A 26,329-nucleotide genomic window follows, 5' to 3' on the forward strand; every position below is an offset into this window, starting at 1 on the left:
GTTTCGTTTTTGTGGTGCTTTGGTGACCACATCACCCCTACGCACACTTCAATTTTTAGGCTGTACTCTTTACCAAAATAAGTAATCTTGTTTTTACTTTGAGTAACATTTACGATTTGCAACCACGACATGCAGTCTCAATATTTGATCTATTAGATTTATCATTAGTTAATGTTCAATAATAGTATTTTTTAGAAGGGCATTGTTATTTGAGGGATACACATAAAACCCTCATATGTCGACAAAGAGATATACAGGACTTGCCCACATTGCCAACAATGGTGACTAATTTATACTAAGAGAGAAGTGCACTTGTTATGAGGAGTCAATCATTATTAGCCATAGAAGAAAATGTTCAGAATGTCCTATAGCACTGCAGGAAGATTTCTAGAGTGTGAAAATAATTAATTGTTTGAACTTTCCTTTTAGACACAGATGCTACTGTAGAAACTGGACATTTGGAGAGTTCAAATTGAGTCTTTTGATTATATTCGATAATTAAAAGACTCAGTTAAGCCGCAGGGTTGGAACCAAAACCAGCCTGATAATAGGGACCTTATAAAGTCCCAAGGAAAAACAGTTGCTGCTGAGCTGAAGATAATGGGGATACAAACAAACAAACAAAATAACAAGAGCAGGATAAGCACAACTACATACAAGGAAACACACAAGTGCAATAAATATTATTATATACACACTTTCTCAAATATAGCTATTGCTTTTTTTTAATTATGGCTCCTTTTATTTTATTTTGCTTTACCCCCCCCCCCCCCCCTTTTTTTTTTTTTTTTAATGAAGCCTAGGTGCTAAAGAATTTCACACAATTTTACATGTATACCTAGAGTAATAACACAACCATTACCTTTGGAAATATAGGCAAACTTACACAATGAAACATTTCTCAATAATTCATGGGACAGTATATTAAGCTCTGTATTCTGGCCCATGGTCCAACTGTCGCTGTGCATTTTGGTTTAAGAAATAAACTAAAATGTTAGAGTATTTACCCCTCAAAATGAAAAATAACGCCCTCCAGGATTTCAATATGCAATAGATATAGGGAAATGCAATACAATATATTACATTATGTTTATATCTCTTGATATATTTACAGTACATTTATAGCAGGAGCCTCCCCAATCTGTCCCAAGTGCAAAACATATACTGGAACTAGAATACACTGTCTCTGGGAGTGTGAAAAGATTCAATTATTCTGGAAGTCAGTATGTGACGAAATAAGTACGGTGATAGGGCAAAATTTGCCTCCTAGACCACTTTTGTGCCTACTTGGAAGTGTACCAGACTTTTTGAATGAGTAAAATGAAATAATTCAATTTCTTTTAATGTTGGCAAAGAAGGCTATAATGACAAAATGGGTGGGAGATGAATCTCCATCTATTATATTGTGAAAATCTCTGATATCTGATGTTGTCAATTTAGATAAGTTGAGATACTGTATTGGAGGAAGAGCTCATCTTTGTAAAAGAAAATGGGAGAAACCTCTGAATCTTCTAAATAATAAGAATCTGTGGTGTAAAACTTTGGAACAGACTCAACATGGAGCTACAGCAATGTCAGAACATAATCCAGTTCAGGAAGGGGTATAAAGAAGTAAGTTTCATGAGGTACAAGGAGGAAGACAAGTGTTGAGAATCATGAGGGGTTTGCTTTTGTAAGTGTAGGTGTAAATATAAAGATAGGAGATGAAGATTTGTTTTGTGGGAATGCTCTCGTATAATGCCAGAAAAAAAGTGAATAAAGGGGTAGGATTAGATAAGTTTTAACTTCTTCCTACTCCTTTTTGCACATGTAAGGTCAAATGTTTCAGTGCTTGCTAATGGAACTGATTGATTTAGGGTTTTTGTATAACTATTTCTTATTTTTTACTTGAATGTTTGTTTGTTTTCTATTTTACTTTTACATGTTCGAAATAAATACATCAAATCAAATCGAATCAAGCTGTACTGAGCTATTGTTTCACCTTGAAAATTAATAAAATGTTTTTTTAAAAAAAAGAAAGAAAAATAACACAACCCTGAGGGCAAAGACTACAACACAGAAGTGTCGGAAATAATGTGAAAGAGCAATACACATGATAGATGTCATAAAGACTACGTGTAAATGAACCACCGCTCAGAAGTAATGCTTAATTTGTTATTTTCATCAGACTGTGCCAAAAAAGCATAAAAAGCCCCAAAGCCCAGCTGTTGAGATCACGTGACACTCTGCCCCACTGAGGTCACGTGAGATGTTTTGTTGACGGTTGTCGTTGCGTTTTGCACGATGAATTCTCGGGCTTATCGGGCTGCTGCTGCTGCAATGTCATCGCCTAGCTAGAGGAAGGCAGCACACTGGAGGTGGACGAAACCAGGCTGGCAGCAGACGTCCTTAGCTTCACAAATGCTAACCGAATCTTGACAGTGTTGGCGAAGGGAGAACAAGCCCCGATGTGATGGTTATGTTGTTAGTTTGATACAAAAAAAGGAGGAATTGTTTTCACCACCCAGGAAGAGGGACCACCGTTCGTGAAGTTCATATGACGAAACCTGCTTTTTCCTGAGGTAATTTGTCAAAATGTTGTCATACATCACACGGAAGTTACTTCGATGGAGACATTTTATGTTAGATGGTGTGTAAATTGAAACAATTTCGATGAGTGTGCACATTATATTTCAGGAATACCTAGCTTTCTCCATCAGCTTCATCATTAGCATTCATCAGAATCCTTGGGGATTGACGGGCAGCTTAACTGTCCAATCAGAAGGTTCAGAATGCCGCGTTGGACCAATCAGAGAAGAGCAAGGCAGTTCTTAGTAATAAGGAAAAGGTTCACGTCCCTTAATGGCTGGCGTGTGTTTTATTTTTGTTTTTCTTACAAGCTAGCAGAAGAGTTATTGTTTGTATATTAAGTTGCCTTCAGGATATAAATAGACGAATGATAAGTCCGTTTCATCCACAGTTTAGTATGAAAGCTAATCAGACATGAATGACACTAGTGTGAGGCAGGCAGTGCCAGCGTTATGAACTTATGTGCTGGGAAATGCAACTGCTCTGAGACAAACATGCCTACTGTTGCTTTAAAAGTGTATTGATTGTTCATATTCATTGACTTTATCTGTGGACTGTACCCAATTTTCATATGACTGTATCTGTAGAGGTCCGTGTCAATTAAATAATATATTTCTCTTTATTTAAACTCGAAAATCATTGAGGGCAAGCCCTCATTTACAATGACGACGAGTAAATAAAAGAAACATTAAAATGCATGACAAGCAAAATAAAAGATATAACCCTAAAAGAATGATAATGTCATATTCTGTTTCCATGCAAGTTTATAAAGCGGCTTTATCACCCATAAATGTCTCCATACAACATTCCCTATTTAACAAAAAATAAATGAAATCCATTGGCTTATCCAACTGGTTCATCATGTGGATGGCATTGACCTGTTTTTTTTTAATCTCATGCTCATTTGCCTGGGGTTTTCTTTTCCCACTAAAGTAATTTGCAAGCCGATATCACCCCCTTGTCCAAGAGTGATGGTGAGACTTTCCTCTACTCCATTCGTATATTTTTTTTCTGTAAATTTTCCTCATTGCTCAAAACTTCTGGTTACTAATAAAAAATGATAATGATACAGCATGTTGCTCGATTTCACTTCTCGTTTTCTTGTGGTATGGGGTTTCTGCCAAATAGAAACCAAGAGCTGAAACCTTTCAGGGGATCACAACTTTTCAATGACACAACTAACCTCAGACAGACTGTATAAACTTTTCAGAAAGACAATTCTACACAAAGCTTCAACATTAAACTAACATTGTTATTCTTCTTTCCTATTTCCAGCCACTGTAAAGGGCTGACTGGACTGTGTTCTGTGTACTGATCAAAATGGCTATCGTGCGACAATTCAGATTACTGGTGTGGAAAAACTATCTTCAGCAGGTGAGTTAGAGGGATATTAACCTTCACCAAGCATGTATGATTCCTTATTAGGTGCTGATATTGTTTAAAACTGTGGATGTTCATAATGTTTACAGAGCAGGCACCGGTATGACAGTGCTTGTTAAGTTATTGTCTAATGGGACACCATAAATACAGCAAACTGACTAACATTTTGTTTTTAGCTGCTTATGATGTTACCCAGCTGCTTTGAAAGTTATTGATGTCAATAATATACCGCATGGCTGCTGTGTTGTTGTGTCACAGGTTCCAGATAGGACAACACTACTGTCACATGCTTTCCCAGCCTTATATGGCTATCTGAAGTGGAAATCACTGCTGGTGTCTTTAGTTGCTGTATTGTTCTGTAATTATTGTCACAAATTAGTCACTAATACAATCAGAATTTGTATTGACAACGTAAAGATTCACATTCTTAACAGATGTAACTTGTAAGAAATGATACTTTTTCTGTAATAATAAATGAATAAGTACATTCAGCATATTTATATATTATATACTGTATATTTATTGAATCTGAGTGCAGCCACCCACGTTCTGTATGCAGTGCATACCTTTATATACACAGTTAAACTACTTGTGAAAAACAACAACACTGAAATAGAGGAGAAATACAACACATGTACCAGAATATAAAAGTTAGTGGTCTAGGATATAGGATTTTGTGATACCAATACATTTTACAGACCTTTGTGTTTCCATTGTAAAATCCACCAAGTCTCTCTTGTACTAGAATTGACCTGTTACTCTTATTGTGACAGTCTTAGTTTCAGAAACATACAAAAACAAGCCTTTGATTCAACCATACTTGACACATGTATTCGTTTTCAAACATAGACACTCAGAAACATGCTGTTATATTATATCGCTGTTATATTTCTAGCTCCGTGTAATGACTGAAGTAGAGGGTGCTGACAGGTTTTCGCTGGTGCGAACACTTTTTTGTTTCTACTTTTCAGAAACTCTTTGTGCTGTTCAGAGTGACGATTCTTGAGATGTACATTGGTACTGTTAAAAGAGTTTTTTTTGCCCATACATATTAGTGGAAACTTTCATATTGCTGATACCATTAATTAACCTTTCAGACTTTATCTGTTGATACAAATTATTACAGTATTAACATTGCGCATCCCTAATAGAAGAGAATTAAGGTTATGTACTATTAATGTATACAACATAAAATGAAGGAAAACAAGTAAATAGATTTTTCCTCATTATATTCTTTCTTGAATCACTTTCAGATTCCTGATAGGTTTTTTTTTTTCAACTTCCTCGTTACTTGGTAAACATGTCAGACTGGTTAATACACTTTATCATAACTCAGAACCTCCTAGAAAGACAAGGCATCGTACAGTAACAGTTCGCCGAAAGGCTTTCACTATTATGTTCTCCATGTAAAATAACATTTTCAACTTCAGTGACTTCAGTTTACAAAAGATAGGAAAGATATGTTTTTTTTAATTCAGACCATGGTATTGCATTGCACCGCATGGCAGCCTGCACAGTTTTGAACTTTGATATCAGTTGATGGTTGCACAATCCTGCAACTATTCAGGTAAAAGATCTGCTATCAGATTCAGAGCACGCCTGGTTTGTGGCAGTCAGTCCAATATTCTTTATCCAATCACTGCTGCTGCTTGTCCAGAGACTACAGAGACTCCATTAAGACCAGGCAGGGGAAAATACTGTCTTGGTGTTGCTGGGCCAACTTGGCCGCAGAACACTAACACAGTCTGCATATTTATCACTTAAACTCAATTTCCAAATGTGATGTATTGCTACGTTTTACCCTCTGTAGCAAAGCACTGACATCATACGGCTTGTAAAAATTGCTGTAAAGAAGCAGCAGTTGGCAAAGTCCTTGTGTTTCTGGGCTTTTCTGTTGTTTGTTTCTTTCTGTATCCTCATGGAAAACTGGACCCCTTTAGAAATAATCATCCTGGTGAATGTTATCATTATCTTGTCATTTTTATACAATTAATTTAGAAGATCAATAGCTATTGTAGGGGTGTCATTATGTACAGGGAATCATGTAAAAGGAAATATAGTTCTGAAATCTATTCAGCCAAACTGTTCATGTCCTCAACATAAGAAGCCACATCATGTAAGTGACCAAATAAATGATGACAGCTTAAGTTTAATTATAATCTGTCTGCGCATGTTAAAGACTTTTGTTCCTCATTGAAGTGTTGCATCAAGTTGCCTACACTGTCTTCTTCCTGCATGTCACATGAGTCCGCATGGACATTGTCCCACGGGTTCAAAGTTGCCATGGCTGCCCTGACTGTCCAGTTTATTGAGGCAATAACATCAGGCTGTAACACTCATTAAATGAATAAAGAACAACTCTTTACACAACAGCGCCAAGTCCAAACTGCCTGCCTAATAAACGTCACCACTCTTACAATTTATTTATGTTTTTCAAGATCATTGCATTGTACTCTTTCAGTGGACTTCAGAGGATTTGTTTAAAGGCACTGCATGAGTTTTAACTGATTTTGAAATTGTGTCACTCTTCTATTGGTGCCTCTTCATGATCCATGTAGTAAAATTAGATCATCAGCTACCATATTGGTTATTTCGTTAGCCTGAATTGTAGTGCCTCTGTTCTAGTCGGATTTTCAATAAAAAAGCTGAGTCTATATTCAGAACTCATCCAGAATTTTTCTTTGATTAGAACTCTGCTGGTAAAGTTTGGCAGTGAGAAGTAAGTTAGCAAGCAGGGGGAGTTTATTTAAATTAAATAGCGCATGCTTCTAATACTGTTATTTCATTTGGGTAATATGTGATCAAAGTTATATAACTGGGTTAATACCCGAGTGGTATTCGGGGTAATAAGCAGTCTTGGACAAAAACACTTTTGTTCAGATTTGGTCATAAGATGAAACTTATTTTCTCATTATAACACATTTAAAAACATGGACGCACAGGGAATACATCTATTGGTGGCTAATTCCTCTAAAGTATTCCTTTGGTTCTGTGATGAAGGGGGGGAGGCTCTTTGAGATCGACTATGGACCTGTCCAAGTCACTTCATACTCCAATCCCTCAACATGAGGAGGACATCACATGAATTATGCTGTGTTTCAGCTGTCTGTCAAATCAAGTACTTTCAATTCTGGGTAGTGTAATAATGATAGACTGATGCCCAGGACCCATCTGGGTTGAAAATTACTTGTAGTAAGTATATTCAAAGGATACTGAGTCTTTTGAAATTAGATGCCTCTCAGTCAATCTATAATAGCTTGAGGAGCCTATCAGGATTCTTCTTGTAAATTGCTAATTTACGACAGCATTGATTCATTTTCATCAAGGTTAAGTCATCTCAATTCACAAGTACTCTCTCTAGTTTCCCTAGAAGTTTAATCTAAATGACAGATGATCTCTTTCTGCCCTCCAGAAACGACAGATTCTGGTCACTCTGGTGGAGATACTACTGCCTCTGCTATTTTCCGGCATCCTCATCGTCCTACGTCAAAAAGTTCCCTTCAAGGACTACCCAAATGCAACCGTCTACGAGAGCTACTCTGTGGACAGACTGCCCCCAAGGATGCCCCACCAACTCTTACAGCTGGCCTATGTGCCAGGTAACTCCAGTGTGGTGCGTCAGGTGGCCGAGTATGTGCGAGGCAGCCTGTTCCTCTCCTCAGGTGGGTAACAGGTCATTGAAGTGAATGTGAAAAAATGCTGATGCAAACATAGTAGCTTTTTAAGTAGGACACTGCTCTTAGACTTTAACTGTCAAGCACATTTTCTAAAGTGTAATCAACCATCTGTCTGCCTTTATGAGTTTATGGAGAAATAGTTTGAGATTGTAGAAAATACACTACACATGCACATTAAGTTGTACAGCGAATTAGGAAAGAGTGTTTACTGCTAATTTCATTTCACTTTAAATCCTACAAATGTCTGTGATCAGCTCCTGATGTAAGCATTAAAAATCCGGATCCATTTGGTGGAAAGCTTAATGCTTACAACCCGAGTCCAGCTCTTAGATGGGCCATTATAACCAGTCAAACAAATACTACAGCCTCAGTGCCAGGGGTAAACTTGGACACCACAGGGAATACTGGTTCTTCTTGAAACATCTCTCAGAAGAGCAAACAGGCCACACCCTACTCTGGTGTCAGACTGTATCAGCCTGGAGTTTAGATAGGAGAAAAAAAAGAAAGCTCTTACACAAAAGTCTGTTTCATTCACTGAAACACACACACACACACACCTCTGCAGGAAGAGTTATCCAAATAAACCCGATGCAGTGTGGCTGAGAGGTGTGTAAACGGTGTGTTTACATATTTGCTTGTACGCTGAGAGTCAGTCGGCAGGATAGATGAATCGCAGCACTGTGAGACTGAAGGCAAGAATGGAGCAGTAAGAAGACCAGAATGTGTGACTGCAGGTTGTCTTGCCTTGTGAGATCTCAGCTCAGCTGTTAATGAATAATTTAGCTGGCCTCAACGCTGGGAGGGAAAGGTGGAGGGGGATGAACGAGGCAGAGTTTTAGTATGTCATGCACACGAAAGACAACAAAGAATGTGACCTCAGTGTTCTGACTGAAATAATGGATTCTGTAGCGGTAGAGATAAAGCCCCTTTGGTATTTCAAATGTCATAGTCATACACAGTTAAACAACCCTGGGATGAAAAAGGCAACAAATTGGGTGGGTGTTTGGTGTGATGGCATTTGGTGTTGAAACTGCCTATTTATGTTTCATATAGTGAATTGTGAAATAGTGAATTGTGAAATAAGAGGGCTTAGGTTGTGTAATCTCAAATGTTGGCTGCTAAACAAGTTTTAGATGCTGTGTTGTCTTTGTAGTACAGCAGTACACATATACGCCTGCTGTTAAGCACAGTAACCCTTCAATGGTCACCATAGAGCTCAATAAATGAGCTTATAAAAGTCCAATCTGAGAATCTCGAGCTATTGTATAACCAGGTTCATTATACGGCTCGCAATCAAACCCATGGCTCCCAGCCTTTATTGTCTGAAGCTGCAGGTATTCACTTTAAAGTGTTTGTCGTTGGGGATGTAAAAGGGTGGGGTCATGGTCGTGCAGTTCAGCCCAAATTTAACCACAATCGTAAAATGAACTCATTGAAGCTACATACAGAATCAGAAGCAGAAATACTTTATTTATCCCGGGGGGGGGATTCAGTCATTACAGTTGCTCCTATACACAATAAGAATAAGAATATCAAATAATATTAATAGAAGGAAGGAATTAATAAGATATGAATACAAATACAATGAAAATAATGATAGAATTGAGTAGTAAAGCATAAGGTCTGAACATGCTCTTTATTTCCACCTTTTTTTAGTGTATTTGGGGCTTTTATACCTTCTTTTAGAGGATAGGACAGTGAAAAGAGAAGGAAACGATAGGAGAGAGCAAGGAATGACTTTGCCTCAGGAACTGCTTTTTCAGTGCCCTGAGATAACTTGTGTTATCTGTAACTTGAACCATTAGTCCATTACTTGACTGCTATTTTAAAACAATCACCGTTTTAACTAGGATGAATGATTTCAAATGTTTATAATCCCTTTTCTTCTAACATCAACATGCATCCTTAGGTAACCCCTTTGACACTAACTGCAGGGATAGAATTTCTGCATTAACACAGCATTAAACTGCTAACTAATTTAGAAGTATGCAGGAAAAGTGCTCCATGTTGGTGTTAGGAAGCTGGTTGATCTCCTTCCCTGCCCTCTGTGTGTTTCCATGCTTTTGTTTACTTTATGAGCCTGACCCAGCTTTACCCTTTACACCAGTGTGCAAAACTGGCGTTGTTTGCCAGACTCAGAATACCTTCATGTCTGCCTGATAAGGGTCATAAAATGTTGCTTTAAGAAATCCAGTTTTGCAGAAGTGGGATTTTTTAATCAACAGTGAATAGACCTGAACTGTTTTATCTTTCATTGTTCTTCTCTGTGTTTTCATTAAGGTTCATTTAGACGGCTCCGGTTTTCTCAAGCTGTCTGTGATATTGTTGCTGCTGTGACATCTTTTGTGTGTTCTTCTGTTCATCTCTTCCCTTTGTGATGGAGCATCTGTTTCAAAAAGTGCATACAGATAGGTGTATTCAGGTTTGACTTGTTGCATTGATAATATAATATCTGATTCAGTAAGCTTCTAGCACGTTGAACTTCCTGGCAGTTGGTGAGCAAAAGGAGCACCAAGGCTGGGCAGTGAGACAGCCCTGAAAACAGATGTACGTGAGATGAATACCACACCACACATAATGTAATTTATGTGTGTGTTTGTGTGTATGTGTGTGTTTCCCAGTACGTGGCTTTGAAACAGAGGAGCAGTTTGAGGACTTTGTGAGAAACGACCCTCTGTCAGGAAAGATACTCGCAGCTGTGGTGTTCGAGCACCCGTTCACCCATGATGATGAACCCCTGCCTGCTAAGGTGAGATGCTGAATACATACACTGTCACACAATATAGCAGATGAATGGTTTATTCTTGCACCAGAGTTGCAAAGCACATTCCAACATTCTGCCTCTGTTAAACCGAGCTTAGCAAAAAGAGAAATGAATACTAAGTTTGCATGTATGGTACGTGTTACCAGTATTACAGGTTCAGGCACTCACTGAAAAACAGTTTGTCATTGTCATGGTGTGATCTGAGTGAGTCTTAAGCTAAGTAAACAAAACACAATATTACAATATAACTATAACATTTGGTAGTGAAGCTTTTCTTCCAGACAAGGGATGGATGGATTCATGTTTTAACAGTTCGATCCCTTGAGAGACAGCTGTGTCTGGGTGTGAATGAAAGTCTTACACACTATACTGACTTGAAAGCTTCAGACATCTCACAGCAGAGAGAATGAGAAATATATTCCCAAATGTTTGGCTGAATCATCTTCTCTGCTCATACATCGAACCAAATTTCTACTCAGTCCTATTCTGATTGCTTGTCTCTCTCAGTCTCTCTCAAATCAGTTAAATTCTCCTTGTTGTCAGAAACATGGCACCTGACAGATATGATATGAAGAAACAGAGGATGTTTGTTTTCTCATTTCCTTAATTTTTGGTTTTTCCTCTCTTTGGTATAAAATCCTCATTTGAGCTACTGCATCAAAAGAATGCCTTTCTGTAGGCAATTAAAGTGATAATGGTTTGGTCTCAACTATAGACTGTATGAAAACATGGATGGCGCAACACTTCCCCTGAAGTAAAGACAAAAATATTAGAGCCCCCCTGATTGGCTTATAAAATATAAAATAGCAACAGGAGGCCCAGAAAGTTTTATATGAGAAGCATAAATCTACTTATGGTGTATCTAATTTAAAAAAACCTGCCTAGTTCTTTGATTCAATGTAAAGCATATGGGCAAATTCACTGCTTTGTTGGTTTGTTCCACAGACTACACAACTGATACTTTGAAGCTGAATTGATAAAGACACCTCTCAGATGTGGGTCAGGTTCACACCTCCAGACTCCTCCGGATTAACTTTGTTCCATTGCTGCACTATTTTGAACAGGTGAGATACCACCTGCGTTTCACTTTCACCCCACGCAACGCCCCGCCCAAGGAGAAGTCGGAGCTGAACCCCAACAGTGACCTGGACTGGCACACTCTCAGCCTCTTCCCCCTCTTTCAGCTGCCAGGGCCGAGGGAGCAGTACGATAAGGAAGGGGGCACACCTGGTGAGAACTCCCACACTCTTTGGATCTGACCCTCCTCGTCCCCGAGCTTTGATCCCCTCAAAGCTTTCTATCTCATTTATTTCTGGTGCTTTTATGGTCCTTCAAATCAAAACATTTCCTGGTGGAGCTGTCCGCATTGGTCCATAAAAAGCCACATAGAGAGTGTATGATTGATGAAAAGCACTTATTTTCACACAAGTCCCAAGCGTGAGGCCTCTCTTCAGGCTGTTTCCATGGCAACAATTGCCCTACGCATCTTGGGCTTGATCTGTGTAATCTAGTTTTGGCAGCAGCATAATGCCTTCTGCCCTCGCATCCTTTGTTGGGTTTTTGTGAGGTGTCAGGCAGTGTTATGGTGGCATCAGATACTGTTAACTTTGTCTTCACTTTTGACCCTCTGCTTGTCAAGTTTAAATTATGTGATGATGAGGGATCCAGTATTAGATAAGACACGGTTCTGGTGTCCCCAATCGACCTGATCTGTCCCTTCATAATGAGGTTCCAAAGTTGAAGCATCTATAGCAAGACAAAGAGGAGGCGTGCTTCAAAAGATAAAGTCGTCCTCACAGCATAATTGAAGCTTTAACAGTCTACTGAATATGGATTTCCAACTTCCACATTCATAATTAGTAAAGCCTGCTGCTCCACATCAGTTTCTCTAGGCCTCTTTAGAAGTTTTAGAGAGGAGTCAGAAGAACTTTGCTGAAAAGGTTATCTAGAGCAGGGGTTCCCAAAATGTGTTGGTCGGGACCCCCTGGGGGGTCGCAAAACACAAATGGGGGGTTGTGAGATGTCCCCCAGAATGTTTTTTTTTTTTTTAAAGTTATCTGAAAGTAGTACATTTTACTCATTATAGTAAAAAATTATAGAAAAAATAGTAGCTAGTTTGAAATAAAACCTTGAAAATAGAAATTGTAATGAGTATTCTGCCTTTCTTTGTTGCCAGATGACTCCTAAGTTTAGGGTTACTGACCAGTTATTTATCAAAAGCATCAGTAGCAGTAGGTTAATCCATAACAGCACAGGAAACACAGCCACATAAGATAAGATAAGATAAGATAAGATACTCCTTTATTCGTCCCACAATGGGGAAATTCATGGAGCTACAGCAGCAAACAAAAAGGGGGAAACAGTATAAGATTTTCAACAAGAATATATAGAAATAAAATGTTCATCGAAGACAACAGCTTGGCCATAATTCTCCTGTCAGCCACTACCTCCACAGGGTCCAGGATTGAGCATTGAACATGCTCATATAGGTAGGAAAAGTTTCTGCAGACCAGCTAAATGAAGCCACAATTAATCACTTCGAGGGACAGTGGGGCTTGCGAGTCCTGTATTTTGGGGGGTCACTGGCTGAAAAGTTTGGGAACCTCTGATTTAGAGAGTGGGGTTTTTCCCTTTAGTCACTTTTAGATTTTTATTAATGCTGATACAAGTGTTGATATTTAGGCCTACATGATATGAGAGCAAAAATGCAATGTGTGATGACCAAAGAGATGATCGATGGAATAAACAATGCATAAAAGCCAAAGTGATAAAATAGAAAATGAGACCGAACAAACAGCACTGAAAACAGAGTGTGAAATGGAAAACACACATCCAATTCAGAATAGGAGACTCAGACTCTAACATATAAAGTATGTGTTGAGGTGAGACTTGAAGGAGTCTGCAGAGAGAGCAGACCTGATTGAGGTTAGAAGGCTGCTCCACATCCGAGGGCCCTCGACAGCACCACTTATTCATTATTGGAGTAACGACACATACAGGGATAAGTAAACAAATATCAAAGAATGCATGAAAGCAAAACTGAGAAACTCTTTCTTCTGTTCTTCATGTTTTGTGTGTTAACTGTGAATGCTCACATCGCTTTAACCATGAAGTTGCAATTTATTATGCAGACCTGCTTGAATTTAAATATTCTTTTTCATCTGTAAAGGTTACTATCGAGAGGGGTTTCTAGCTGTCCAGCATGCAGTAGACCGAGCCATCATGATCTCCTACAACAGGACCACTGCTTCCCCCCTACTGCGACAGATCAGAGTGGTCCTGTCCCGGTTTCCTTACCCTGCTTTTATATATGACGTCTTCATCCTGGCTATTCAGAACCAACTGCCTTTACTACTGGTGCTCAGTTTCACCTACACCGCACTCAACATAGTTCGAGCTGTGGTGCAAGAGAAGGAAAGGAAGCTCAAGGTGTGTGAAGGTGTCTCTATGTGGGCTGTTCTTTGAGCTAGGAATAATCATTTCCTTAATCTGAATTTTTTTTTGTGCATTTCAGGAGTACATGAGGATGATGGGTCTCAGCAACTGGCTACACTGGAGCGCCTGGTTCCTCATGTTCTTCCTCTTCCTCTCCATTTCAGTCTTTTTGGTCACTCTGCTCCTGTGTATCCATGTACGTTTATTTGACTAAATCATTGTTAAATAAGCCACATTCCAGCACGTAATGCTTTAAGCTGCTTCTGGGATAAGGAAACTGTAACACAATGTCATTATCTACAACACAGCAGTGAAACCTGCACTATACACTTGTTTAGCAGAAGAATGTGTACTCTAAGCCATGATTGGCAGCACTTTATGATTTTGCAGATATTAGCTGAAGAGAAAATGATGAAATAGGAAACAGCACTTCTGTTTTATTATAAAAACAATAAAACTTGTTTTTCATAAAGCAGTGACATCACTGAACAACTGCTTGACAATAAAATGTTGTTTCAGGTAAGCCCGAACGGAGCAGTACTGTCCTACAGTGACCCCACGCTGGTCTTTGTCTTCCTGCTTGTCTTTGCTGTGGCCACCATCAACTTCAGCTTCATGATCAGTACCTTCTTCTCACGAGGTGTGTGTTTCTGTTTCAGCCCACTCTTTTTTTTGTACCTGAACAACTATGTCTGTCAGTTTTTCAGCTTTGTGTTGTGCTTTCTGTGGTGTCAGTTGAACCTTCATACCACTCTGTTTGCCTCTGAGGTCAAAATTCCTGCTGTTTACTTTGCTCTCCTCTGAGCTGCACCAAAGCGGAAAAGCAGCTTTTAAAACCATGTTTTTCTTCACAAGCAGGGGAGTTCTTAAAATTAACAAAACACAGTATGCGTTGATCTATCTTAGTCCAGCACTTACTGATTCATACATCTATTCAGACTGCTGGTGTTTGTGAGGTGCCTCCTCTCAGTGAAGATGAATGTTTCAGGTTAAAAGGTAGCACATTTTGTGAATTAAGTGGCCCTGAGCTCTTTCTGTCTTTAGCCACATGATGTTAAAGAATGCTCTATTATACTCAATAACAAAATAAATGTTATAGAGTAGTATTAAAATCCACCTCTTTTTTTACAGTATCTTCCTCTCTTTCATTCTCTCTCTTTTATTCAGAACTTCCTAATTCTGACTTCTGTCCTCCTCCGTCTCAGTCTAATGCAGCCTTTTGCAGAGGAAATGCACATAACACTTATATGCCAGGCATGCAGTAATTTATGTTCTGCTGAAAATCATAGCAAACATTAACTGATTATGATTGGTAACATTTAAAGCTTAAAAGCCTACATCCTCAGAGGCTCTGTTAAAGAGCAGATATTTAGACGTTTATTTGTTCACTATGTGGTGCTGAATTGCTCTTTGCATTATTCATATTAATAGCCTCTCCTCTGAGTAACCTAGTTTGCTTTGTCACCTGCACAGATAGTTCTTAAGGCATCGTTAAATAAGGTTCAACCTGCACTGTTATCCTTTTTCCTTCTGGCCACCCTCAGCTTGGCCTGTTTGGGTCTATTAATTATTATCCAAGCTGTAACATTTTACAACCCAACTTGCCATTAGAATTGCGTCAACTGCTGCTGAACCTGCTAAAAACACAAGCGGAAGAAACAAGACTGTTGAAACAAGACTCTCAGCTCCCATGTACATGAATATAACATTGCTAAACAGAAGGATGGTTAAATAATGAACTCCATGTGAAGATGGAGGAAGTAGGCTATGAAGAAGGCGTCCAAAGAAAATATAGTGAACTCATAGAGAGGATCCTACGGTGTCCTTTCTGGTCAATTTTGAAAGACAGAGTGTTTCTCTTGTGCAGTATTATTCCACCAGGCTCCCTGGATACTTGTGATAGCACTTAATCAATGCATGTTCCCCGTGTGCTCAAAATGTCACATTGTCTGCCACAAGTGCTCTTTTGAGGGTTCTTGTCATGCTGCTCTGAATTAGAAAAATAACAGCCCTGAAAGTCTTTCTTTTACCTCATTCACAGTCCTCCTCCTCCCAATTTCTCCCTCGTCTTTCAATTGTCCTCCTTCATGCTTCATGTGAACAGCACTCACACTCTTTCTCTGTCAATCAGAGAAATGGGTCTTGCTGGAAAAAAATGTTCTCATTACAACGAAATGTACTGTTAGCTGTTCCATAGGTCAATGAATGCAGGGCACTTTCAGCTACTATAACCGCATGACAAGAGCTGTCATTGCACTTCATTTTTCTGTCAGTTTGTTATTTAAGGCTATGAAGTGTGGCTATTTTCAAACCTTCCCTGAGCCTACAATTCTCTCTTCTTTACCTTCCTTTAGCCAATGTGGCAGCAGCAGCAGGTGGCTTCATCTACTTCATGAGCTACCTGCCGTATTTGTTCCTCTGGCCACGCTACGATCTGCTGAGCCATGCCCAAAAGGTGTCTGCTTGTCTCATATCCAACGTGGCCATGGCCATGGGAGCGCAGCTAATGGGAATGTTTGAAGGCAAAGGTAAGAGGTTGTTGTGAAAGGAAGTTTTTTCATCTACAGTCTTTTACTTTAACTGTTTGGCTGTTAAAAAAATCAAGGTGAATTTCTCTCTTCCTTCCTCTCCTCTCTGTAGGTACGGGTATCCAGTGGTCCAACATGTTTGACTCTGTGACAGTGGATGATGACTTCTCCATGGCCCAGGTGTTGGGCTTGCTGCTGTTTGACGCTGTACTCTATGGGTTGGTCGCCTGGTACATGGAGGCAGTTTTTCCTGGGGAGTACGGAGTGCCTTTACCATCCTACTTCTTTGTGCTGGTATTTGTCACATTTACTTTCGATATACTGAGTGAATGTTTTCTGAAAACTTGCTTCCTTCCCATTGTGCCTTAAGTCTTTTCTGCGGTGTCATAAAGGTCCTTGAATCTTAAAAAAGTAGTAAACAAAACAAACTGTGAAGTTGTGTTTCACTTAAATATTGGCAAATCCACAGGTTGGTTATCGATATCACTTTTTTTTTTTAATTTTACCTGAAAGTGTTTTTTTGTCTGTTATAATCTGCTAAAAAACTGATATATTGTCAGAGTTCAATACTGCAATATTTCAGTGGCACAACTGTGAAGATCTTTGTGTTTGTGTTGATTTTGGCGCCCCCTTTGGAAAAAGTGGTACCTATCTCACTTGGCTGATTCAGTCCTGTACCATACATGTCTAAGTCTACATGACTTAGACATGTATGGTACAGGACATGTGTATTCCATGTTTTCTGACAAAAAGTCCCACCCTGCTATCTTTGAAAATCCAAAAATTCCACTCACTGTGAGTATTTCTGTGGAAAAGTAAAAAAAAAAGATTTCAGTTTGCTGTTGATTGTCTGGTCTGCCACCTACCCCCTTGCAGCGGTTTCAGGTATTAAATATTTGTTTATTGATTTATTTTTCATTTAATAGGACCATGCATTTTAATTAACATTTTTGTAAATATGCCAGAATTAGCCAAAAGGCTAGTTTATATCCGTAGTCCCTTGCCAGATGTTAAAAGGGCTCCCTAAAATGATCAAGATTAAACAAAAAAAATACAAATAAAGTATTGTTAAATAAAAAAATTTAAAAAAGGAGAGGAGAAACCAAAACACACACAAAAAAAAACTGAAAAGTACAAATAAAACCATTAAAAATGACTAAGAGCTACATAAGGAGATGACATGACAGTCTTTGAGAAAGTGGCCATGGACATCAAATACATGGAGCAAGACAATCAGGAAGCAGTAATAAGGAAATGTTAAGGAAGACAAATGCAGACACAACAGGACAACATTTAACAGTGCTGTACACATTTGCATCAGACAGTGAATATCAATCATTAAACTTACAGCATACAATTCAAATGAAGCAACAGATGCACACAACAAATAGACAACTCAAGCATGGAAGCAACAGTAAGTTAAAAAAACACAGGACAAATCCACAGATGGCTGACACAGGGTGGCAGTAGCAGGGGAATGTAGGTTTAGTGCTAACAGATTTGGTTGCTTATGAGCCACTGCTTCAAATGAAAACTAAATGAGCGGTATGTGTTGAGCTCTCTGATAAAAGTTTACAATGTAGAAATGATCAGCCTCGTTGCTGATGATCTTGTTTGCTTTTGTAGGTCATAAAGAGGCATCACTGTCAATTTCAAGCTATATAACTGCATAAAACTCCTCACCGAAAGCAAAATATATTCATTATATTTTGTATAGCCAAGAAATATTGTCAAATTTCTTCAATTTTACTGTCATTACTTGGTCCATAAACATAATTTCAGAAGCATTCCCACTGCTACTTATATTATGTTGTGAAACTTTAGAGCAAAAATGGTGTTTGTTATTCATAATCTAAAACTGTACTGAGTTATTAGACTGTTTAATTAGTTCAAGATGCAGACACAGATATGATAGTGTCGTTTCATCTTAGGCATGACACAAACTTGCTCACTAACTCACATAAGGGATGTTGTGCTAAATAATGAAAAAAGCTTAACAGCTTTCAAACATAAACACTGCAAATTGCGTTTATTTAAATGCATGAACAAACTCAAATGACTTATTCCAGGAAATGCAGGGTCTGACGCAGCTTTTACATTGTGGTATACAGTTTGAGACCTATTAACATGTCAACAAACACTGCCAGTGGGTGGTGCTCTGCACAGAGCTACGCTGAAATATCTCTGGTTGTCTCTGGTAAAATTAAAGTTGCATACATCTGAAGAAACAGCTGCATTCAGCGACAGTGGTTCTGATAGTGAAGGGGATTGTGAATGCAAGGTCACAGTTTTTTGGCCAGAGGACGGCCTTGGGTTCGGCGAGCTTCAATAACAGGAAGCGTCTGAGTCTGTCAAGCCAACAAAAATAAACTTTCTCTTTCTAACAACTGACCATGAGCAATAAGTGACGTGCCTTCATTCACATACGAAAATAAATGCATGCAAACCCATTTCCCAGTCCCAGAATTCTTAGTCTGTCAGCAGGGTGTGGTTTAGATATTGACGCACATTCATCTATTATGTGTCTGTGTTTGCGTGTGTGGGTGTGTGAAGCTATTGCTGCAACGTAGAAAGTGAGTTTTGACTCTGGTCCTCAGGAAGTGCAAGGAGGTCAGGAAACAATCACCGTCTTAGTAAAGTGCGTAAGAACAATGATAATCTGCTCACTTTCTTTTTCTTGTGTATTAATGAATGATTGTGTTCCTCTGCTTCCCTTGCTGCATCCTGTTACAACTCAGCATTTAAGTGAAGCGTGAGAAATATACTCTGCGTGCAATATATGACGTTATGATATATGGCTTGTTGTTTTGCAAATATCTATCAAAAGTTTTTACCGACAAAATACACCTTACTGCACTTCCTAGCTCAGTGCGTCACTCACTCTGTCTACATCCTCTCCTCCTCAGCCTTCATACTGGTGCAGCAGTCCTCGCATGGCTTTGGTAAATGAGAAGGAAGAAGAGGAAGATGCTGAAAAGGCTCTTAAAGGGGAGTTTATCGAGGAAGAACCAGCTGGGCTAGTCTCTGGGATCAAGATAAAACATCTTGCTAAGGTGAGCAGAAAAATAGACACCATGACCCAGAGGGTCAACATGTCCTAGTGCTGTACAACGGCACAGATTGTGTTAGTGTCCTAAAATGAGAGTACACAAACAAATAGGTCACTTTACTCCCATGAATACTTTGGTCCTGTAGTGAATTGAAATGTATGGGATCATCTGCTCGACAGGAGTTCAGACTGGGCAACAAGACCCGGCAGGCTGTGCGGGATCTTACTCTGAACATGTTTGAGGGGCAGATTGCAGTGCTGCTTGGGCACAATGGTGCAGGGAAGACTACAACACTGTCCATGTTGACAGGTGACCAGCTTAAACACACCTTGACACATGCAAGCCAGTTTACACCTCCACCCTATCAAACATACTACCACTCAAATACTCCTACCTCAAGTGAGAGCCTTTGTGTTTTTGTCTGCAGGTCTGTTCCCCCCAACCAGTGGCAGAGCTTATATTAACGGCTATGACATCTGTCAGGATATGGCTCTGATCCGCCGCAGTCTGGGACTCTGTCCCCAGCATGATGTACTGTTTGATAATCTTACTGTCAGAGAACACCTTCTCTTCTACACACAGGTACCTACATGATTCTACACTAAATACTTAGAGGATTATCTCAAAATACACAAAGGCAGATAGATGCAGCCATTTCTTTTTAGTTTGGGGAACAGTTTGGTGTAAATGTGTGTGTTATCTGTTTGCTATGTAGCTGAAAGGCTTCTCTAAAGAGAAGATCCCAGATGAGGTGGACCGGACCATCCGAATCCTGAACTTGGAAGACAAGAGAAATGCTCGCTCCAAGACTCTCTCTGGGGGCATGAAGAGAAAACTCTCCATAGGCATTGCCCTCATTGGTGACTCCAAGGTAATGAAGTTGATGAGAGTTGTTAAAAATCACTTGATTTGTCCCATCTTTCTTCCACGTCTCATCCTTGCTCTATCTATCCTCAGGTTGTGATGTTAGATGAGCCCACTTCAGGTATGGACCCATCGGCTCGTCGTGCCACATGGGACCTTCTACAAGGGGAGAAACGTGGCCGCACCATCCTGCTCACCACACACTTTATGGACGAGGCCGACCTTCTTGGCGACCGCATCGCCATCATGGCAGGGGGGGAGCTGCAGTGCTGCGGGTCACCACTCTTCCTTAAAAACAAATATGGTGAGTGAAATATGGTGAAGAAAAACAGCTGCAGAATCTCCAGAAATATAGTCATTAAAAATCAACCATTCTCTATGCTAACTTAAGAGTAAGTCTCCCTACACAGTATAATTAAAGGTGGAAACATACTCCATTGTTACAATGAGTCATTTCCTCTGATCCTCAGGTGCTGGCTACCACATGGTGATTGTGAAAGATGCTCTTTGTAACGTGTCTGAGATCACCCGCCTTGTTCACATGTATGTTCCTAATGCCACACTGGAGAGCAGCGCTGGGGCCGAGCTCGCTTACATCTTGCCTAAAGAAAGCACCAGCAAGTGAGTCAGCCTGGTCTTTGTTCATGGTACACTCACACTGACAGTGGAATGTGTGAAGTGGGTGAAAGATTGCTAGTTTGAAAGGACTGCTGCTGAAGAGTATATAATAACAATAATCTGTGTGAAAGGGGTTCGTGGGGTAGAAAGTTGCAAAATGGATTAAGAAATGAAGAATATCTGACATCAACCTTTAGTAATTATGTCAATGTTTGGCTCTTCTCTCTATGGGTCTGTTAAACTCATCTTTTCATTAGTGAAATATTCAAACACTGGAATATTTCTTTTTGAATTTAGTAGAATTATCCATCTCTTCACTTTGACCTTTTAATTTCTCTCCTCCTTAAAAATGTTTTTATAATAGCCATCTCTCCTTTCACCCAGTTTGTTGTTTTTTAGCACTGAAAATCAATATCATACCTCTCACAAACAGTGGCACTTACTACTGTTATGTTATCAAGTATAGCTTCAGGCACAATATATGATTCATTTTATGATTTTTTTTTGCTCTTTGCGTTTTCTCTCAGGTTTGAGCTACTATTCGCTGAGCTGGAGATGAACAGAGAGGAGCTTGGCATTGCCAGCTACGGAGCTTCAGTAACTACAATGGAAGAGGTTTTCCTCAGGTAGGCAGCAGACGACATGGATGATTCAGGTTGTAATTTCAATTGTTTCCATACCAGCAGGATTTGACTCTGGGTATGACTCAAATTTTGGATTTGATTTTAAGCCAGTGAAATTATACAATACACTTATCATGTAGAAGATAATGACCACTAACAGGTCAAGTGAGTAACACTCATACCTCAATGCAGAAGCACTCGTTATTAATTGGGATATGTTATGCAGCAAGTGAATGTGTTGTCCTTGACGTTGATGTGTTGGAAGCTGGAAAAATGGGGAAGCGTCAGGATGTGAATAAATTTGACATGGGAATGAAGAGATCTTTTGAAGCCTAAAGACAACATGCCCAGTAATGGAAATGCTGACTCAACCAAACTTTGGATCAACCTAAACACAGGCAAAGAGGTGAAGCTGAGGTGATTTTTTAGGCTCCTGGCAAACAGCTACAATGCACCACCTTTTGGTCAACTCAGCCGTGTCCCTAATTATGCTTATTTATGCAGAACTCTTAACCCCTGTATCACCTTGTTGGATTATAAAAATTCCCCCCCTGTTCAGTATCAATAAATATAGCAGCTCCATATCCATTAGGGGTGCCCATGTATGGGCATCTGCTGTGCGCGATACAGAGAGCAGAGGAGAATTGTGCACGTGCGACCATGTAGAGACAGAAATGACATCCCGTCATGTAAATAAGATAAATAACAGAAGGCTATTTATTCTGTCAAATAAAAGAACAAGGTATAGACCTGATCTATGGGAGAGGTAACCTTAAATCACTTCTGCTTTGACTTCCAAGGGGGGGCAGGACCCGGCGGGTGTGCTTCTGATATAACGGCAGAGAAAACGCTGTCCGGTATCAGGCTGAAGTCTTACACAGCATGCAGTATAAGACCGCAAGTAATGCATATACGCACTTTAAAAACACATTACCCAGTCTAGCATCACTACAGGACCACGGGACAACTCTGCTCTGCAACCACTTGTGGGTCCCTCTCGTACGGGCACGCGCTCACACACACATACATGAACATATGAACCAAGCACACCGTCGTATGGTGAAATATATATTTCCAGATGAAGCACAGTTAAAACAAACGTGACCAGCTTTGACTGAATGAATGTGGGAGGAGCTCTCAGTTCAGTGGACCTGCGCTCGACAATGCAGCCCGGAAGAATCAGTGCAGATCCAGTGAACTTTCAGCACAGAGCGCCTCGTCAGAAGTTGATGAAATACATATAAACTTGCGTATTGTTCGGTTCATAGGGCGTACCGAACCGTGACCACTGTATCGAACTGTTCGATACAGATACACATATTGTTGCACCCCTAATATCCATTGCTGTTTATCAACTGAGCTGGAAACATGTTTAATTCCTCTTTAAAAATAAAAAAGCATTTTAACATTGGACTTAGTAGGAATTCTTTGGCTTTTGCAGTCAGCCTCAAGTGGACACTCAAGGAACTTCAGTTGAATGTACTTGAACATTTGTAACCAGAGGTTGATGCTTGAGTGCATCACAGTTTGCTGTCTATGGGACTCTGTAGCACACCTATGCAGTATTTTATATATATATATGGTCATAACATTGTGGCTGATTGGTGTATATGCCATATAAGAGGACACACTATAAAGCTAAATGTAGTGGATTTCAAATAGTGCTTTGTTTCGAAAATGACTGTTACAGAAACTCTGTCATACAACTGTTTAGGACATTCTGCTTACCATAGATAAGAGTTCAAACAAGCAACTTTCTTTTCTTTTAATGTAGCCATTGCCATGACTGACATGTTGCCTTTGCTCACACATCTCAGTTGATCCCTATCAATGCACACTGCTTCAACTAGCATGAGTGTATAGTACCGTAATTAGGACTGCCAAGAATGCTTGTCTCATTATTTACAAGTCATACTGAGAGTCCACCAGTGTTTTCTGGCCATAAACACAAGTCACCAAACATCAGACACGACACCAAGAAGAACTGCTGTTTGAACATTTGGTAGTTTGGCTCCCTTCTGGCACTTTGTATTTTGCTGCCAAATAAACAACTTATCAGTTGGATAGTAACACTGCTCCCTTCAAATATTAAATTCTGGATTTCTTTGTAGAAATAAAAACAAACTGTAAGATCTTCTTCTCCAGAGGCTCAAACATCCAATAATCAACAGTTTAAAAATCATGTTTCTGCAGTTAAACATTAAAAAAAGCACACTTTAGGAGTCTCAGGTGTACAAATATTGATGAAACACCTACTTTTCCTAAAATCTTACATGCATACTTTACTAATAGGTTTGTTTTTTTTATTCCTCCAGAAAGAAACATTGAAAGAATACACTGATGGACTTATAAAAAAAATACATCCAGGCTCAGAAATGCACAATGTGTCTGGTGATGAGATGAGGGTATCTGATACTTGGATGATCCTCTCAATGTTAGAGCATTGATAAGCTGGTGTTGTCTTCCTGATTAGGAATTGTAAGGCCCAAAAGAGCTTATTTAACTATTAGCCTTGTCTTTCTTTTTCCTCACTGAGCTGCTGAAAGGAAAGAAAGTAGACTCTCATCATACAAATTAATTCTTAAAGATCTATTTCCTTTTATTATGAGTTGCTGTTATTAGAGGTACATATTCCCTGTTATTTGGTTGATTACAAGATTTGAATTTGTGTGTTTAGGGTTGGAAAGTTGGTGGATTCTAGTTTGGACATCCAGGCAATCCAGCTGCCTGCTCTGCAGTACCAGCATGAGAGACGCTCCCACGACTGGACCACAGATGATGCAAGCAGCATCAGCGGCATGACTGATGTCACTGACTTCACAGATAGCGGCACTCTCATCTCAGAGGACTGCTCCAACATCAAGCTGAACATAGGAGTAAGATGAGCAGAAAGCAAACTAATCCTGATGAAGGATTTCTGCAAATCATTCATCACATTTTAATTTCCCTGTTCTCTCCTATCAGGCCAGACTTCACCTGCAGCAGTTCTATGCCATGTTCCTCAAGAGGGCGCTGTACAGCTGGAGAAACTGGAAGGTGATGGTAGCTCAGTTCCTGGTGCCTTTGGTCTTCACTGTTGTGGCCTTAGTTGTTGCACGCACCATTCCTGATCATGAGAACGCTCCTTTTCTGAGGCTGGCCCTCAGCCGATACGGTACCACGAAGGTCCCTGTGGCTCTGCAGTCTGAGCCGGGTCCCCTGGCTGCTGCCTTGGCAAAAACATACAGCTCACAACTCTCTGCCCAGCTGGGCCAGCTCGTCAACCTCACAGGTAGGTACAATGACAGAGACAGAGGCTCGGCTATGCTTGTTAGCTGAGTATTTACTCATCATATGCCTGGTTTCTTCCGCTCTCCATCAGACTTCGCAGATTACATCTTGACTCAGGCAGAGAAAGAAGGCGGCAGCTTTAATGAGCGCTGTGTGGTGGGTGCTGCTTTCCGTGGAAGCAGGAACCAATATCCAGAGGCTACAGCCTACTTCAACAATGAAGGCTACCATACTCCAGCTACGGCCCTCATGATGGTGGACAATGCACTTTTCAAACTTATAGCAGGGCCAAATGCTTCCATCGAGACTGGAAATTACCCAATGCCACGCAACCTGACTGAATCTGCAAAGAGTCAGCTCACAGAGTAAGAAGAGTTAGCATGAACAGGAGAGAGAGAAAATATATGTGATTATGAATTTTATATGGTGCAATTACTGCTTGAAAAAGGGGCAGGAATGCTTGGAGGTAATCTTTAGTAACCTTGTAAACTGGCTTGGTTATAATTGATTAATAGGAGGATAAGAAAAGGGGCAGATGAAGGAAAGTAAAGCGTGATTCTGCAGAGGTTCAGTAGTGTGTAACTCTCTTTTCCTCCATCTTTAGGGGAAAGACCGGCTTCGTTGTGGCCATCAACCTGATGTATGGTATGGCATCTTTGTCAAGCACCTTTGCCCTGCTGCTCGTAACAGAGTCTGCCATAAAGTCTAAGCATGTGCAGCAGGTCAGCGGAGTCTACCTGTCTAACTTCTGGTTTTCCGCGCTTCTGTGGGACCTTGTCAACTTCCTCATGCCCTGTCTCCTCATGCTGGTCAGTAAAACACCCAATATCACCTGCTAGAATAAGAAACTGACTCTGAACAGCTGTTGTAAAAAAACATTTTACAATCTCACTTCTTCTTTGCTCTTAGGTGGTATTTAAAGCGTTCGGAGTGAAGGCCTTTGTGGACAACAACCATCTGGTGGATGTGTTGTTGTTGCTGCTGCTGTATGGCTGGGCTGTCGTGCCGCTCATGTACCTGCTCAGCTTCTTCTTCTCCACCGCAGCTACTGCCTACACACGCCTCACCATCTTCAACGTGATCTCTGGCACGGCCACCTTTCTGGCTGTCTCCATCATGACAATCCCAGGTAGAATGAGACTGCCACCTCCTTGCTTTCAGACTGACCCTTGTTTAACTAAAATGTCAACTTCCTGATAAATGAAGAGTTTTCATACATAAAAGTCAAATCAATCCTAATATAACAGAAAGATGACATGGTGGTTGAAAGGCTCCAGTATAAATTATAGTTCTCATTTCTATGTGGGGAAAATGTTTTTAATGACTGTCTTATTAATTCCTTTCCCAGAGTTGAACCTGCAGGACCTGTCGCGTCTGCTGGATAAGGTGTTCCTGATCTTCCCTAACTACTGCCTTGGCATGTCCTTCAGCCAGTTCTACCAGAACTACCAATTTATCTCCTTTTGCAGCACCAGTAAACTCACTGAGGATTTCTGCAAGTACTTAAGTAAGTGCTAGCTAAAGAGATCCTTTAAGAAAGAGGAGGCCATTT

General features: G+C 40.0%; 1 protein-coding gene across 1 annotated transcript in view; it reads left to right on the forward strand.

Moving 5' to 3' along the window:
* The first annotated feature begins 2,227 nt into the window (after positions 1–2,227).
* abca3b (ATP-binding cassette, sub-family A (ABC1), member 3b) overlaps positions 2,228–26,329 on the forward strand; it is a 31,080-nt gene continuing 6,978 nt past the window's right edge. The window contains 23 exon segments of the mRNA XM_034710568.1: positions 2,228–2,561; positions 3,844–3,942; positions 7,361–7,610; positions 10,247–10,374; positions 11,454–11,619; positions 13,559–13,818; positions 13,904–14,020; positions 14,344–14,464; positions 16,179–16,352; positions 16,465–16,646; positions 19,259–19,405; positions 19,582–19,711; positions 19,830–19,984; positions 20,118–20,273; positions 20,360–20,570; positions 20,737–20,887; positions 21,412–21,510; positions 24,185–24,383; positions 24,472–24,778; positions 24,869–25,142; positions 25,382–25,586; positions 25,687–25,906; positions 26,126–26,284. Of these exon segments, the coding sequence (XP_034566459.1) occupies positions 3,889–3,942; positions 7,361–7,610; positions 10,247–10,374; positions 11,454–11,619; positions 13,559–13,818; positions 13,904–14,020; positions 14,344–14,464; positions 16,179–16,352; positions 16,465–16,646; positions 19,259–19,405; positions 19,582–19,711; positions 19,830–19,984; positions 20,118–20,273; positions 20,360–20,570; positions 20,737–20,887; positions 21,412–21,510; positions 24,185–24,383; positions 24,472–24,778; positions 24,869–25,142; positions 25,382–25,586; positions 25,687–25,906; positions 26,126–26,284 (3,865 nt within the window). The 5' untranslated portion in view covers positions 2,228–2,561; positions 3,844–3,888.

The sequence above is a fragment of the Notolabrus celidotus genome, chromosome 20, assembly GCF_009762535.1.
Source record: "Notolabrus celidotus isolate fNotCel1 chromosome 20, fNotCel1.pri, whole genome shotgun sequence".
Classification (NCBI taxonomy): Eukaryota; Metazoa; Chordata; class Actinopteri; order Labriformes; family Labridae; genus Notolabrus; species Notolabrus celidotus.